Source organism: Mauremys reevesii, linkage group 7 (assembly GCF_016161935.1).
Source record: "Mauremys reevesii isolate NIE-2019 linkage group 7, ASM1616193v1, whole genome shotgun sequence".
Taxonomy (NCBI): Eukaryota; Metazoa; Chordata; order Testudines; family Geoemydidae; genus Mauremys; species Mauremys reevesii.
Window position 1 is genome coordinate 80238094 of NC_052629.1, and position 17929 is coordinate 80256022.

Here is a 17929-nt window from a genome sequence, read left to right on the forward strand (position 1 = left end):
AGCAGCTGCCGCTCTCCAGCTGCCCAGCTCTGAAAGCAGTGCAACCGCCAGCAGCAGCGCAGAAGTAAGGGTAGCAGTACCACAACCCTCCCTATGATAACCTCCTTGTGACTCCCCCGCCACCAAATCCCTTTTGGGTCAGGATTCCTACAGTTACAACACTATGAAATTTCAGATTTAAATAGCTGAAATCATGAAATTTACTATTTTTAAAATCCTATGACTTTGAAATTGACCAAAATGGACCATGAATTTGGTAGGATCCTAATAATGTGCCAAGACCATCCCTCTTGTAACTCGAGTGACTGATAGTTACTCCAGGGATAAATGGGATCCAACGTGATCAGTAATGGAGCAGGTGCAGTTGAATAGTGAAGAATAGTAATATGGTAATATTAGTCCCAGGTAATTAAAACTTGTTAATTATGGTTTACACCTGGCTACATCCACAAGCATGATGTCAGGCTATTATCATGCAGTCCCATAGACGGTAAGTGCAGGGCAGGTAACACTTGGAAAGAAAATCAAGGGAAAAACAATTATTATTTATGTTCCTTTTATTTTCATGCAGGTGGTTCTCAAACAGCAGTTGAGATATTTGCACAAAAAACTGGCTTGTGCCCCTAAAAGGCTGTGTTGGCACTCAGCAGGTAAAGGAGCTGGCTGTTCTTCTGCAGGCAATGCCCAACCTAATCCCCTGTCGGTAACTTTCCAGGAGCTGGAGACTAAACCTGGTTTACATAAAATGGATCAGTTCATAGCTGCTCTTGTCTTGTCTAATAGAGGTGTGGCCTGTGACCACTACAGGTCTTGGCATGCTGGTCTCCATTTTTGTTGAGTGACCTCTAATAAAAAAAAAAAACCAACTCCCCCCCACCCCCACCTCCTGTACTGGTTGTAGAACTCCTTCTGGCCTTTGGGCTGCACGTAATAATTTTGTCCCATGATAGCTGTCCAATCTAGTTTGTAAGTAATTTGTAGCAGGTACTGTATCTCCTATAGCTTGTAGAGCTGCATTTAGGTGGGGCAGATTCATGGTATCAAGACAGCTGTCCCTACCCCACCATTGCTGGTCTAACCCCCCCAACCTTTCCACTGAAGTCTCTGGCCAGCTAAAAGTGTGCAAAGGCAGGGAGCAGGGCAGACACAATGAGGACATCCTGGAAGCTGGCTTCACAGGCTTCTGGTGGCCAGAATCTGGTACATCAATCAATATCCTTGGCTCAGTACTATGTCTTTTTAGGGGGCGTGGAGGGGAAAGGGAAGAGAGTGATGATGGGGTGGGAGCTGTGGGGAGGTTGGACTTATTGAATGCCAGGAGGCTATTCCATGGCTTGTGTCATTGAGGGGTGGAGTGCAGGGATTTATCTGTGCATGGTATCTGTTAGCTCTCCTGCCCTGGCTTGGAATCCTGCCTCACTCCTTCCCATGCTGAACCTGCCTGGCCTCTGTGTGGGGATGCAGTTTTGCAAGTGCAGGACTTTGCCTGATGGGTGGAATTGGCTGGGCACTGGGGGGCAGAGGGCTGGGATGCCATTTAGGCCAGACCCAGTGAGGAGGGGGCACTGTGGGGACCGTGTATATGGTGGGCAGGGGCATAGGATGTGCACAGACCGAGGAGGCCGCTGCCACATTCTTTTGGGCGTGGGGCCAGTAGGTGCTGTCCCCCTACTCTGAAAACGATGAATAGAGCCTACAGCCACGGGGAGAACTACAACTCCCAGCCTCCCTTGGGCTCCCCGCCATGGAGCAGAGACGCCTGCGCACTGGAGTCGTTTGCTCCCGAACTGTGTTTCCCTAGAGGCAGAGCGCGAGCTTCTTCCCTTCGCGCGCCGTGACGGCGCCGCAGCGCGGTGACGCGGAAAGTGTGTGCCCGCCATAGCAATCGCCGCCGCCGCGGTGTGTGCGGGGCCCAGCGCAGGGGCCGGGAGCAGCGGCGGGGACCCAGCGGGGCATCGGGCAGGTACCACGGGGAGCGGGCACAGCGCGGCCCCCGGCGCAGCCTCATAGGCCGCTCCTCTGCCCAGTCCTCGGCGCCGGGGGTCTTCACCTCACACACCGGCCGGGGGGGCTCGGCTTCCCTCTCCCGCCGCGCACGGGGCCGCCCCCAATCAGTCCCTTCCGCCGTCGGGGCTTCCTCTGTTCCCCTCCCCCACTGCCGGGGGGGGGGCTTCCACAGACACGCGGGTTTGTGGGGTGAGGTCTCACTTCTCGCCCCTCCTCCCCGCCCGTGTGTCAGGCTTCGCCTCACCAGGGTCACTGCCCCTCCCCGCCTCGTAGGGGGCTATAGCCTTCCCCCGCCTCCATCACTGTCACCCACCCACCGGGTGGAGCAGGTGTTATTTCTCTCGCCAGTCCCTACGAGGGGGCGGGGGGATGCTTCACTCCGGCTTTTGCCAGGGTGATTGCCGACCGCTAGTGGGGTTTCAACTCCCCCCATGCACTTAGCCTATCCAGCTGCTGGGAGGGAGGTGTTTCGCCTCCCCATGTGTCTCCCCACGCCTCCTTCTCCTGCCGTTGTGGGGGGCATTGCCTTCCTCTGCACACCTCCGGGGGAGGTGCCTTCATGTCTCACCTCTTCTTGTGCCTGTTAATGTGGTGTGTAGTGCTCCACGTATCCCTGAAGCATTTACCCTCACCTAATACTTAATCTTCTCCCCACCTGCTTTGGGTGGGGATTGTGAATGCCAGCCCTCTGCAAAGAGGAGACTCCAACCACTTTCTTCTCCTCGCCATCTGATGGGTGTGTGGAACTAATTAAGTATTATGCGGTCTCTCTTTGCAGAAAGTATAGTAGTGTTTTGTAGTGGGCATTGGAGCACGGTCTGCACAGTCTGTGTATCAGTTTTAACTATTTCAATTAAAGGTATGATTTTTGTACCAAAATAGTTAAATCAGTACAATTGTTAGTGTTGACTCAGTTGTACCAGTATAAAAGATGTCTACTGATTTAGTTTATTCCCCTTCCCATATGGGAGTAAGCTGTACTAGTATAAGTGTATCCACTCATATAAGTATATTCTACTCTGTGTGTGTGTGTGTGCTGCTTTAATTATACAGGCATAGTTAAAGCAGTATAACTTTTGGTTGTAGAGAAGTCCGTAATATTTATTTTCAGTTATGTACATAGGAATCAATTTGGAAATCTATAGCCTGAGAAATGGGGCAGCTGAAATTAGAGCATTGCCTTTTCATTGTGCTATTTTTTTTCCTGAGTTTTAATAAAGTTTTGTCATGATTGGGTAACAGCTATTTTGAGTTTTATTTCCTAGAAATTTAAATCTAGACAACTGACTGATTTAATATTTTAGGCAGGCCTTACAAAATTTTACTTGTGTGAGTAAGCATTCCTTTTTTTTTGATAGGCAAGTAAAATATTGATAGTTTTTAAAAATAATTATTTAATGTTTGCAGTAAGTGCAGGTAAGTAGAGTTTTGTTTGGCTGGAGCTGAACTGGAAATAATTGGTAATGCTCTTCTAAGCTCCACCCACTTATCCCACCACAATGTAATTTAATTCACAGTAAATTGTGCAGCTTCATAAGATTTTCTTTCCTTTCTTATATAAATTTCTTTAAATTTTGTTTCTAGTTTTTCACTTCCCATTTTATAATTTTCAGTTATCAAATGAATATTTTGTACTTGTTTCCTGACGTTAGTAAAATTTCAGATTGTACACAATTTTTTTCTAAGAAGTTTCACGTTTACAATGCTTATCTATGCTGAAAACAACCAATTGAGTGCTTCATTATCATCCTTACTGTGAGAATAACACAAAACTGATAAGCAAATATCTTGCACTGTTCTTGCTGCCAGTGACATCTTCCAGTATATTGAAGTTCCACAAGTCAAAAAAGTTGAAATACTTTGACCGGACTATACATTGTCAGGATTTGCAATTAGAAGTCAGTGGAACTTGTGATCCCAAAGTCCTTTAGGTGCATTTGAAAATCCAATGTTTAGTGCTTAAATATGGGCTTAGGAGCCTAATTTTAGGCTTCAATATTTTGGCCTGTATTCACAATAATTTTGTTAATAAATTGAAAGTTTAAAATAACTTTTTGTTGTTAAAACAGAACCGATTTTGTTTTAAGGTGACTCTTTTTTTTTTTTTTTTTTTTTTGGCCACTGAGGCTTAAAACTTTGGTCGACATTGCAGTGGTGGTCAGGGGTGTGAAAAATCCACACACAAGTGTTGTAGCTATCCCAAGCCTACCTAATGCCTTATGTAGATGCAGCTAGGCCAAGAGAAGACTGCTTCTGTTGACCTAGCTACTGCCCGTCAGGGTGGTGCCACTCATACAGCGATGGGAAAACTGTTGCAGAGGGCTACCTCTGCTCTGTGGATTACACTGTTGTGCCATGGTATAGATATGGTTTAACAGAGAAGTTTTTAATAAAAAACAAAAACAAAGAAAACATTTTAGCTCTTAACTTTGCCCTTAATTTTAAACACATGAATAATATCACTGAAGTCAGTTACTATTTAGGTTTGTAAAGTTACATGCCTATTTAAGTGTGAGCGGAATCAGGGCCTTAATTTTCAATATTTTATATTTTGTATATAGCAGCTTCATAAAATTCAAATAAAGTACCCTGACAGGAATGGCATTAAAAAAACTGCATTTATCATTTAATTCATTATAAATTTTAATCTGTAGTTGCAATAGCTCAAGTTTTCAGATTAGTTTCACAAGTCCTTAACCTGATTTAAATATTGATTTAAAACAAAAAGTGGTTTAAATTAGTGATTAAATCACTCCACCCTGTTTTACCAGTTCCTGGAGAGCAATTTGGGATTGAAATTGTCAACTGGTTTATTCAAGGGAAAAGATGAGAATTAGGGCTGCTCTAATAAGTATCCTCTCCTGTAGCATAGGGGCACTTCTTGACAGTTAGGCCATGTATACACGAGTGAGTTTCAAGCAGCATAACTGAACCGATGCAGCTTCACCACTTTAAGATCACTCGTGTAGCCGCTCTATGCTGATGGGGAGAGAGCTCTCCCATCGACAGAATAAAGCTACCTCAATGAGTGGGAGTAGCTGTGTTGGTGGGAGAAGCTCTCCCGCTGACGTGGTGATGTGCACACTACCACTTATGCCAGCAAAACTTATGTTGCTCAGGGAAGTGGTTTTTTTCACACCCCTGAGGGACGTAAATTTTGCCAGCATAAATGGTAGTGTAGATATGACCTTACAATTTACACAGTTTATGATCTTGCCCTTTCTCTTGCACTCTCCCCTTTGAGTTAAAACAGAATACTTGAATGAGGTGACCATAGTTCTGGGAGGAATTGGTTTGGATACTGTGTCTAACAGTGCCATACATGTTCTGTAAAAATGTGTATGCTGGCAATATTGCAGTTAATCCTTTGGAATGCAAGCATTGTGTAAATCTTAGGGTACGTCTACACAACCCACTGGATCGGCGGGTAGTGATCGATCTATCGGGGATCGATTTAGACGCGATAAAATTGATCCCTGATCGCTCTGCCGTTGACTCCGGAACTCCACCGCGGCGAGAGGCAGAAGCGTAGTTGACGGGAGAGCGGCAGCGGTTGACCGCCGTCCTCGCGGCCAGGTAAATCAACCTAATAGTGTATCTGAAGTCGGCATATCTTAGGTCAGCACCCCCAGCTCCCACTGTAGACCTAGCCATAGTGCTTGTCTACACTTAAAACACTACGGTGGCATAGCTGTGCCACTGTAGCTTCAGTTTAGATGCTACCTACTCTGATGGGAAGGATTCTCCTGTTAGTGTAGGTCAGGCCTGCACAACTCCTAAAGTGGCGAGGGCCATATTACTTTAAAGAAAACAGCTGAGGGCTGACACCCCCCCAGCCCCACCAAACCCCCCACCTGCACCACCCAGCCCCCCTGAAACACAGCCCCCCCCCCCCCCAGCACTGCTCGGCCCACGGAAACAAACCCTCCTTCCCTAGCGCCACCCTACTGAAACAGCGGTATTGAACCTTGGTAATATGTTATAGCGGGCACCTAAGGTAGTATAATTAAGGTAAAAGAAAACTGTCTTTTTGCTAGAAGTAGAATAAGATCTTCCCTCCACTTTGTAATCAATTGCCCTGTTGCATGAACGAGGTGTGAACGAGGAAGACTTGGAAGGCAGCACTTCCAGACTGCTGCAACCCTTGGAGAGGGGATGGGAGCCAGACCAGATCAGTAGAACAGATCAGCCACTGACTTGCCTCCTCAGCTCCCGTCCCCGGCCGCCGCCTCACCTGCCCCACTGCCACTGCCTGCCCGCTCGCCCCCCCCACTCGCCTCCTCAGCCTCCCCACCCCTGGCTTGCCTACTCACCCCCTGCCACTGCCTGCCTGCTCGCCTCCTCAGCCCCCTCCTGCCCCACCGCCAGCTCATCTGACCCCCGCCACTGCCTGCCCGCTCGCCTTCTCAGCCCCCACGCCCGCTCGCCTACTCACCCCCAGCCACTGCCTGCCTGCTCACCTCCTCAGTCCCCCGGCTCGCCTACTCACTGCCCGCCTGTTTGCCTCCTCAACGCCCCCCCAGCTCACCTGCCCCCTCGCCTACTCACCCCCTGCCACTGCCCACCCGCTCGCCTCCTCTGTCCCCCTCCCTCACCTGCTGCTTGCCTACTCACCCCCTGTGGGCGGCACAGTGAGCCCATGTGGGCCGCCCATTGTGCAGGCCTGGTGTAGGTAATCCCCATCTAGAGGCAGTAGCTAGGCTTACAGAAGAATTCTTCAGTCGACCTAGCACTGTCTGCATGGGGATTTAGGTTGGCTTAACTAAACCACTCAGGGATGTGCATTTTTCAGACATCTGATTGATGTAGTTATGCTGACCTAATTTTCTAGTGTAGACTAAGCCTGTCTTTTCTGATATATAGTACTTGTTCTGTATGGTGGGACTTAGAATGTACTTGTTTTTGTTATAACAACAATTTTAAAAAGTGGCATGCACTAACTAGATGCTTTGAACCAGGGGCGGCTCTAGGAATTTGGCCGCCCCAAGCACGGCGGCATGCCGCAGGGGGCGCGCTGCTGGTCGCCGGTCCCGCGGCTCCGGGGGACCTCTTGCAGACGTGTCTGCAGAGGGTGTGCTGGTCCCGCGGCTCCGGTGGAGCATCTGCAGGCATAATGCCGCCCCAAGCGCGCGCATGGCGCGCTGAGGTCTGGAGCCGGCCCTGCTTTGAACAAAGAGTTAAGTTTAAACTTGTGTGCATGTATGCAGATTGAAAAAAAATCAGGAATATACTAGAGCATGGCTAATTCTCTCATTAAGTCCGCATTATGACTTAAACAGGTAATGATCCAACTTTCTAGGAAAAGTTGGGATTCCTGGTTTTCAGGAATGGCAGTGCTGTATGTCTAGTAGGTTAGGGTGAAGAATGTACATTCTTATTACTTCCAGACTTGAACTTTGCTGATCTGTTGCCAGTACTTCCAGAGCAATCTTTTTGCTGTTCCGGCTGGAACTACTGTGGCTGACAGGGAAGGGCTCCAAAATGAGGTGTAAACTGCTTTTCACAGTTATAATGAATCAATGACATAGGGAGCTGGGAAGGCCTTGTGAGGGTCATTTAGTGCCTTTGTATCCCTGTAAAAGCAGCAAAGAATCCTGTGGCACCCACAGGATTCTTTGCTGCTTTTACAGGGATACAAAGGCACTAAATGACCCTCACAAGGCTTTCCCAGCTCCCTATGTCATTGATTCATTATAACTGTGAAAAGTCAGTTACTATTAGTCTATAAGGTGCCACAGGATTCTTTGCTGCTTTTACAGAACCAGACTAACACGGCTACCCCTCTGATACTTTGTATCCCTGGAGTACAGTACTGGGATGGGGATGACTGAAAAGATTGGATGCAATTACAAGCCCAGCACTTAGCATTCCAAGTAGAAAAAAAGATAGTTCTTCTGTGGAAGTAATGGACTTAAAGTCTTATTTGTAATGTGCAAAGACTTGAAAATGCATTCATCAGTAGCTAGTGAGTTCAGTAAGTGAGCAGGAAAACAATCAGTAAGGATTGTATATTTACTAGATACCTGCCAAGTTGTTTTAGAGGAGAGGTAACTGTCCTAAAGTGGGATCCAGCCTGTCTTCCTTCCCCGGTGCCAAGAGCTGACTTTCCTAGAAAGGCCACAGTGCCAGGACCCTTTGAGGGGAAGGAGAATATCTTTTATATCTGCCCCTGACTAGTATGTATCTGTTATACGCTGAGTCCTGCTGGTCATCTAAATCTTCATGGGTTTGGACCAGATTTCTTTTCTAATACACCTCTACCCTGATATAATGCAACTCGACATAACACGGATTCAGATATAGGGTTTGGCTACACTTGCAGCTGTACAGCGCTGGGAGTTAAAGCTGTTTTCGTACAGCTGTGTAGGGAAAGCGCTGCAGTGTGGCCACACTGACAGCTACCAGCGCTGCAGTGTGGCCGCATTTGCAGCGGTGTTGGGAGTGGTGCATTATGGGCAGCTGTCCCAGCGTTCAAGTGGCTGCAACATGCTTTTCAAAAGAGGGGGGTGGGGTGGAGTGTGACAGGGAGCGTGGGGGAGACAGAGAGAGTAGATTTTTGGAGCTGACACTGTCAGCTCCCTGCCTTGCAAGTTCTAAGGACTTGAAGATACATAGCACCAACCTTCAATCATTTTAAAAGTTTCGACCCCTTCCCCCAACCCTCTCATATTCACTAAATGCAAATAGCCTTCAGACAAGATAAGCAGCTGCTCCAAAACGGCCCCCCCTCCCCCCTTCGGGCTGCTTCTCTCCTCAAGCAAACACTAGGGGATCCCCCCTCCCTGCCTCTGCTCGAGCAAACAGTAGCTGTGTTTGTTTTTTAGATAAGCAGCTCCCGGGAGCCCCGAGTTCACAACAAAACAAAGAGAGGCATCACAACAAAACAAAGAGTGTTATCTTTACTTAAAAAGCATTATGGGAAGGTTCCGGAGGTCAGTTACAGCATAGTAAGATTAATCACTGTTTACACTGGCACCCCAGCGCTGCAAGAGCAGCGCTATGGTCGTTATTCCCCAGGACGAGGTGGAGTACAGCCAGAGCTGTAGCCAGGGAGATACAGCGCTGTATGTGCCTTGCAAGTGTGGACGGGGAGTAAGTTGCAGCGCTGTAAAGCCATCACCAGCGCTGTAGCTCTCAAGTGTAGTCAAGCCCATAATGTGGTGAAGCAGCACTCCGGGGGAGGGGTGGGAGGGTTGCACACTCCGGCGGATCAAAGCAAGTTCAATATAATGCGATTTCACCTATAAAGCGGTAAGATTTTTTTGGCTCCCGAGGACAGCGTTATATCAGGGTAGAGGTGTACCACATTTCAAATGACTGTATGAATTCTCCTCTTATCCTGTTTATTATGTGGAGCATTCATTCAACACATTAAGTTAGGCTGGGATATTTGAATCAAACATGCAGATCATTTGAGGGAGGCTCTCTTTTAAGACTGCACAAAATGAAACATATACACCTCTACCCTGATTTAACACTGTCCTCGGGAGCCAAAAAATCTTACCATGTTATAGGTGAAACCGCGTTATATCAAACTTGCTTTGATTCGCCGCAGTGTGCAGCCCGCTTCTCCCCCTTCCCCCGAGTGCTGCTTTACCGCATTATATCCAAATTCATGTTATATCGGGGTAGAGGTGTATGTCCCCTTTTCTTTATGCTTTTTTGGGACATCCATTAGTAGATACTAACTCTTGTATGGTACCTAGCACAATGGTGCCCCAAGGAGCTACCATAATATATATAACACATAACCTTTGATTGGGGATTTTATAATTGTGAGTTTAATTTTTGATTGTCTTTGGGTCTGTGTGGTATCCCTATCGCCAGGTCTATTAGTATAACTACGAATGTTTCACCCCCCCTGAACAATGTAGTTATATCAATCTAACCACTGATGTAGACAGGGCTATGTCAGTGGGAGAGCTTCTCCTAGAATCACAGAATATCAGGGTTGGAAGGGACCTCAGGAGGTCATCTAGTCCAACCGCCTGCTCAAAGCAGGACCAGTTCCCAATTAAATCATCCCAGCCAGGGCTTTGTCAAGCCTGACCTTAAAAACCTCTTAAGGAAGGAGATTCCAACAGCTCCCTAGGTAACCCATTCCAGTGCTTCACCACCCTCCTAGTGAAAAAGTTTTTCCTAATATCCAACCTAAACCTCCCCCACTGCAACTTGAGACCATTACTCCTTGTTCTGTCATCTGCTACCACTGAGAACAGTCTAGATCCATCCTCTTTGGAACCCCCTTTCAGGTAGTTGAAAGCAGCTATCAAACCTCCCCCCCACTTCTCTTCTGCAGACTAAACAATCCCAGTTCCCTCAGCCTCTCCTCATAAGTCATGTGCTCCACCCCCTAATCATTTTTGTTGCCCTTCGCTGGACTCTTTCCAAGTTTTCCACATCCTCCTTGTAGTGTGGGGCCCAAAACTGGACACAGTACTCCAGATGAGGCCTCACCAATGTTGAATAGAGAGGAATGATCACGTCCCTCGATGTGCTGGCAATGCCCCTACTTATACAGCCCAAAATGCCGTTAGCCTTCTTGGCAACAAGGGCACACTGTCGACTCATATCCAGCTTCTCGTCCACTGTAACCCCTAGGTCCTTTTCTGCAGAACTGCTTCCTAGCCATTCGGTTCCTAGTCTGTAACAGTGAATGGGATTCTTCCATCCTAAGTGCAGGACTCTGCACTTGTCCTTGTTGAACCTCATCACGTTTCTTTTGACCCAGTCCTCTAATTTGTCTAGGTCCCTCTGTATCCTATCCCTACCCTCCAGAGTATCTACCACTCTTCCCAGTTTAGTGTCATCTGCAAACTTGCTGAGAGTGCAGTCCACCGCATCCTCCAGTGGTCCCCAACCTTTTTTGTCTGGCGGGCGCCAGAGGACGAGCCACGGAGACCGTGGTGGCGGACAAGCATCTGCTGAAATTCCGCAGACAAGTGGCAGCATCAGTAGGCGTCGCTGCCAAAATGCCGCCGGCAAGCAGCGTCATCCAGAGACGTCGCCGCCAACAAGCAGCATCATCTAGAGGCGTTGCCGCCGAGATACCACCAAAAACTCGCGGCATTTTGACGGCGACACCTCTGGATGACGCAGCTTGTCGGCATTTCGGTGGATGCTCGTCTGCCGGCCAGTACCAGGGTGTACTTAGATGCCCCTGCGGGCGTCATGGCGGGGACCCCTGCTCCAGATCATTAATGAAGATGTTGAACAAAACTGGCCCCAGGACCGACCCTTGGAGCACTCCGCTTGAAACCGGCTACCAACTAGACATGGCGCCATTGATCACTACCAGATGATTGAGCCCGACGATCTAGCCAGCTTTCTATCCACCTTATAGTCCATTATACACAGCCCATACTTCTTTAACTTTCTGGCAAGAATACTATGGGAGACCGTATCAGAAGCTTTGCTAAAGTGAAGGAATAACACATCCACTGCTTTCCCCTCATCCACAAACCCAGTTATCTCCTCATAGAAGGCAACTAGGTTAGTCAGGCATGACTTGCCCTTGGTGAATCCATGCTGACTGTTCCTGATCACTTTCCTCTCCTCTAAGTGCTTCAGAATTGATTCCTTGAGGACCTGCTCCATGATTTTTCCAGGGATTGAGGTGAGGCTGACTGGCCTGTAGTTCTCTGGATCCTCCTTCTTCCCTTTTTTAAAGATGGGCACTACATTAGCCTTTTTCCAGTCATCTGGGACCTCCCCCAATCACCATGAGTTTTCAAAGATAATGGCCAATGGCTCTGCAATCACATCCGCCAACTCCCTCTTGCAGAGGTGGATTAACTATGCCAATGGGAGAGCTTCTCCCATGAGCATAGGAGCATCTTCACTTAAGTGCTACAATGATGCAGCTGCGCCGATGCAGAGTTTTAAGTGATTCCTGCCAGTTTCATGCGTGACTAGTTTCCCATTTGATTGTTGCCTTGTATCTAATAAGCTAACCAATCAAAATACATTAAACTCAAAAGGACCTATGAGACAGAAGTCTGAGTAATAGAACTTACTTCATTCTGTTAACGAGAAAAATTCCAGGCCAGTTGGAGGTGCCCTGTGGTCCATTTGATTTAAAATACTGACAGTTGACCTTATGAACTTCTAGTTAACCTGCGTTATCTGTAGTATGGACTAAACTGTGGTTCTCTACATGTTCTTCCCCTCAACTGACTTTCTGTAATGTATATTTGAGGAAGTGGAATGGGCACGGTATGTGTGTGTTCTCCTTTTAGGTGTCTGCATTGTAAATGGCTCAGCAAAGTTCTATGTGTGTTCTGTTTAATTATGACAAACTCATTGTTTTGATAGCAGATGTGCACTGGCATCTGTTACCTGTCAGTTTGTCACCACTACTCAAATACTGGAAGTCTTAACATATATTTGGAGGAGAAGGAATGTCTTTTGTAATCACTTTCCTTCTCTTTCACCCTTAAAAGTCACACATCATCTTGACCATCCCTGTAGATTAGGCCTGGGTACAGCTCCCTTGAGATCTTCTCAGTGCCATGCAACCATGCCACAAAAAGCTGTAGTCTACCTTCCCAGTAATCCAAGACCTATCAGGTTAGAAAGTGAAGGCAAAAAGAGCGTGGCTGTGTATTAAGCCATGCCCAGAGTTATGAACCATCAGTGGTTTAGGCGCATTTTTTCCCAGCTTGAAAATGTTCTTTTGATGTTCGCTAGCTGGAGACCAATACGTAAGATGAGAGGTGGTAACCTTAGTAAGGTCCAGGGCAGAAACACTTTGGTATAAAGTCTAGTATTGTACCTGGCACCTTCATAGGGGCAAATCTTTTTTGTATCAGCCTCTGGTTTGCACTAAGTAGGCGTCTGATAAACTTGAAGTTATTGCTTTCTTGTTTCCTCCCATGAAGCTGTTGGAAAGGAGAATGTGTGTCTGTCTCTGTCTCTTCCTCTTTTTCACTAGAGCCACCTGACTGTTCTTGGGAGGCTTGAAGGGGCAGAGTGGTAGAGATCCTTTCCCTGCATCTCTTTTTGTCCTTAGTCCACTGTGAACAACTGTCAGTGCCTCCCTCTGCTGCTACTTGAAATCTTGTGGGACAGCAGCAGCAATATAAAGCTAATATAATTCTTGTCACTTTCCCTGATGCCCAGAGGATGTTGAACAGGAGCAGTGAAACTGATGAGAGTCTTGTCAGCTTTGCTTTGCTGTTTCTTGGGTAAACCTAGGTGTAACAGCAAAGGGACAGGAGCAGTCTGCCTGTGGAGACTTACGTTAACCTGCAAAAAAATCCTCTGACTTTGGACACACTTGTGGCTATTACCCATCACAGTTGAGGATTTGCATGCACCAGTCCAGATTTGGGTTTGCAAAGTAAACTTGCATTTGTTTATATACCTGAGGGATGAAAGACAGCCCTCTGCTTTTTTTATGTCAAATTCTGTAGAATTTGATGGGTTAGCCTCCTCCCTGCCTTGCAGCTAAAGTTTGCTTGCCACTGCCAAGTGGATTTTTAAACCCTGATTTTTGACTCTCTTTGAGGAGTCAACATAACTGAGTGGGACAATTTGCTGGTTAACCTCACTTTATTTTTGTTCTTCCCATCTCGCTTAGGCTAAGCCATGACGTCAGGATCTGGGCATGTGGACTCCAAGGCTGAACTCACCGCTTTGCTGGAGCAATGGGAGAAAGAACATGGCAGTGGGCAAGACATGGTCCCTATCCTCACCAGGTAAGCTTTGTTAAATAAGCTCTGAGATGCAAATACCTCTGAGGCACAACAGCAGCTTTTGGCATGTGGTGACTTATACTTGAAGTTGTTCAGTTACTGGTAGCTTACATTCTTTTTGGCCTAAAAATTGAGCAATGTGCAGTACTTCACAGTTCTTGTCAAAACAGTATGGTGTTACTTTGTATAGATTTTATATAAACTGTCTCCAAAATATTTGAGTTTAATACACTTAAAGTTTCTCTCGTTCTCTAAATCTCAAATAGTAGAAGAAGGGAAAAAAGTTAGATCTGCCTCTGAAACTTGTAAAACATAGTCTGGGGTAGAGCGTTACAAGTTTATTCCATCTGGTTGGGGTTACAGAGAGTCTTGCAGTAACAGTGGTCAGATTGTGTGAAGGCATGCAAGAGACTCACATAAGATGAACTGAGGTGAGTAGAGAGAAGAAGTTTGTGAGGTTGGCTTGCCAATTCCAGTGGAGAGTTTTGAAAATGAACTGTGGCTTTCCCCCCTTCCTTTAGTGGAATCCTTTAATGAACAGGGAATCAGTGGCACTTTGTGGATAGGATGCTGGTCCTATGTTGTATGTATGAGGAGGTGCTCTTTCCTCTGACCGTTGCTGCCTTGACTAAAGCTCTCTTTTGGTGGGATGAGGTAGTAGCACTGATTGCCTCAAGTAACTCAGGGTAGGAGGAGAGAGGTGTGAGGTTTCTTCCACAACATCTTCACTAACTCATGGAAAAATAGGGGGCAAGAGCAGAATGGTACTCGTTGAATGGACAGCAGTATTGCCATTCTCAGACCTTTAAAAATCATGAGCTAGCTCTCAAAATATCACTTTCATTTTAAAAATCATGAGATATTAAAAACATACATTTAGGGCTTTTATTATTTGTTTTCTGGTTTCCTGAGACTTCAGGGTACATTCAGTTCATGATTTTAGGCTTTTCCCTGCAACCACAAGGGCTAGAAACTTACTCCTTTTTTAAGTGTAAGCCAAGATCCTCATGTGTTCTCTAGCTTTCCAAGCTAGGATTTTAAGAAAAACACCAAGTATTATCAGATGTGCAAAATATTAAGAGTTTGCAACAATCAGATAGATAGCATCTATCTTGGCCCTTGAGGATTCCTGTCCAAGAATCCTCAGACATATCCAGTTGTCCTAGTCTACTTAAAAAAAAAAAAAATCTATATATATCTATATATCTCTGGGGTGGGTGTGGAGGGGAGGTCATATTGTTCAGAGCAGTCTTGCATTTCTGCTGCTCCAGAGAATTACTTGGTCTCTGTCCTCTACATCATCAGTTTCCAAGTAAGTTATCCTCAGAGTTTCCCCTGATCCTGCTTATAGGACTCAACATGGTACACTGATTACATATGTTTGGCAGAGAGGTTAGAAGCACCAACACCATCTTGCAGATGCTGAGGCTGATTACACTAGTGGTTCTCAAACTTTTTTACTGGTGACTGTTAGAGGGATTATTCCTTCACCCTCTCACTTCCCTGGTCCTTCTCGCATGAACAGAGAGCAATAATACCCGAAGTCTGAAGGTGAAAACAATTTGATGTTTATTGGGGTGAACTTCCAGAAAGCAATGATTCCAATTTCCTTCCTCAGTGTCCCCCTTCCCAGCTCTGATGCCACAGAGCGTTGCCTGTGTCCCTGTTCCCATTCCCACCCTTAGCAAAACATGATTCCCATTCCCCCCTCCTTACTTCCGGATTGACTGCAGACTACATAGTGAAACTTGAGTTCTGCTTAGCTATACCTTAACCAATCATTCTACTGAAATTTAACTAATCAATCCTAACATATTGTAACATGATTATCTAACCAGTTATATCCCACCACCTTAATTGGTTTACACCCAACAAAATTAATTATACATCAGACAGAAACAATCACAGAACCAGACAGATTATACAGACAAATAGGGAAATGGGGACTACAGTGATAGAACAACAAAGAAATGAGGATTTCACACCCCGGCTATTGATAAGTGAGTTCTTGCCAGACAGGATGCTATCAAACTAAGTTTTCTTTAAATCTTCTAGGCTCTTCCCTTTCTCTGGAAGTGATAGATTGGATCACCTTTTTAACAGCCCAAAACTGCCTTATTTCAGTGTGACTGGTGAGGCTGTGACCGTTCGCTTCCCAGCTTATGGCTGCCTCTGCTGTTTAGCCAAAGGCCTTAGCCTAAGAACACGGCCTTAGACCAGAGGTTCTCAAACTTTTGTACTGGTGACCCCTTTCACATAGCAAGCCTCTGAGTGCGACCCCCCCCTTATACATTAAAAACACTTTTTTATGTATTTAACGCCATTATAAATGCTGGAGGCAAAGCGGGGTTTGGGGTGGAGGTTGACAGCTCGTGACCCTCCCATGTAATAACCTTGCAACCCCTTAGGGGTCCCGACCCCCAGTTTGAGAACCCCTGCCTTAGACTGTCATAGTGAGAGAAGGCCTAGAAACAGGCAGACTGATTTTAATTCTTGTTTTGTACCTCTATAACTAGCTAAGTGATAAGAATACACCTAAATTCTTAAAGTATAGGCCTTTGTAGACAGGCCTGAATATATCCTAACAGTGACCCCTTTCACATAGCAAGCCTCTGAATGTGACCCCCCCCCCAAATTAAAAACTTTAAAAAATATATTTAACACCATTATAAATGGTGGAGGTTGGCAGCTCGCACCCCCTGCCCCCCCCCCTGTATAATAACCTCGCTACTTCCTGAGGGGTCCTGACCCCCAGTTTGAGAACCCCTGGATTACACTGATGTTTGGAGTGAATGGTTGAGAGGATCTTCGTGTTGTCAGCCCATCTTTCACTGAACAGACTGACTAGTGGAACTTACCACAAAGAGTACTTTTACTGTGCAGACAGTTCTAATGATCTCAGCTCCCTGCAGGGCAACCTCACTGATTCCCTGCTGGACTTGACAAACTCCATGAGCATACACTACTGCAAACAAGGTCCTCCAAGTTAGTCTGAAGACAGAGCCTTTTGGGAGAGTGGTTTCCAGAGGCTTTGCTGTAGTGCTGTTCGGCGTCCATAGCATCAGCAGAGTGGTTTGGGCAAGCAGCTGGCTCTTGCTCCTTACTTTTGTGAAAATGATGCCAAAGCTCAGTACAGATCAGGCATGTTGACATTTTTGGCTTCAGGCAGATACAGAGATTGCTTTAAGGCAACTGGTGAAGAGTATCCATTGGACTGAGCAGTAGCTGAATTTACATTGCTGTAGAAAGCAATAAGAGAGTACCAACTTTCAGGAGCTCAACAACATAGCTTTACTCCATCATCTGCTTTGAGGACAGGACGTAGAAGTGCTCCAGACTGGCTTCTACCTAGATTTAAGGGAGTCTCTTGGGGTGTCTCCGCTCTGGATATTAGATACTCCCCAGAGAGATTGATTGTGCTCGGTGATGTTTCAGGGTACATCTGATCCTTTTGTATATTGTTGTAGACGCTAAGACAGAGGAACTTGTGGTCATGCTTGTCAGTGAGTGACATCTTTCTGTTTCCTTCCTCCTTCAGAGTTGAAATAGAGGAAATCTTTGAGGGGCAAAATTGCATGAAATTTGCTGACAGCACACACCAAAGTGTGGTGTTGAAGGCTGTACTGAAACATCATGAGAAATGCTCTGATAAAAAAATTATTTGTCAGCTATAGGCAAACTCTAATGGTGTCAAGGCTTCAATGTAACCTGTGGTAACTATTAGAAATGTGACAGTAAAATTAAATGACAATAAATGGAAGTAGTCAGTGACTCAGAGTGACAGGCTGCATATGAAACAATGTCTCCAAATAGGCTTGTATATCCCAGAGTGTCAGAAGGTACAAACACTGTACAAGAGAAGAGGCTGATTATAAGGCAATGTCGATCAGCAAGTACTTCTAGAATACTTCGTTATGAGAAGATGCAACAGCATTCATTCAAGATCTGGGTGTAGCTCATATGAACCAGTTCTCTACCTACTATGGGCCAGATTCTCAAACTCCTTACATAAGGGGATGCCTAGATGGTGTAAAGCCAGTGGCTCTATACCACTCGTCCTGGCTGTATCCTCACCCACTTAGAATGGGGTATTTCTTGGTGTGAGGGGTAGCTGCAGCACACTCTGCTACGGTGATCTTTGCTAGAGGAAAGGCCCCTGAGGGCTGTAGTGATCAGAGCAAGATGAAGCAGCCGTGAGACTACGCGAAGGCTATGTCTACGCTACC

At 46.2% G+C, this 17929-nt stretch overlaps 1 protein-coding gene across 8 annotated transcripts in view; it reads left to right on the forward strand.

The window, feature by feature from the left end:
- Nucleotides 1-17929, forward strand: part of DCAF1 (DDB1 and CUL4 associated factor 1) — a 122110-nt gene that overhangs the window by 16469 nt on the left and 87712 nt on the right. For 2 of the 8 annotated variants that reach the window (XM_039546150.1, XM_039546148.1), the window contains exons 2-3: nucleotides 572-650; nucleotides 13589-13706. In XM_039546150.1, the coding sequence (XP_039402084.1) occupies nucleotides 13597-13706 (110 nt within the window). In that variant the 5' untranslated portion in view covers nucleotides 572-650; nucleotides 13589-13596. Of the gene's footprint in view, nucleotides 1-571; nucleotides 651-1815; nucleotides 1964-2724; nucleotides 2744-13588; nucleotides 13707-17929 lie in introns of those variants that run through there. The other 6 variants (XM_039546147.1, XM_039546153.1, XM_039546149.1 and 3 more) reach the window with 4 other exon arrangements.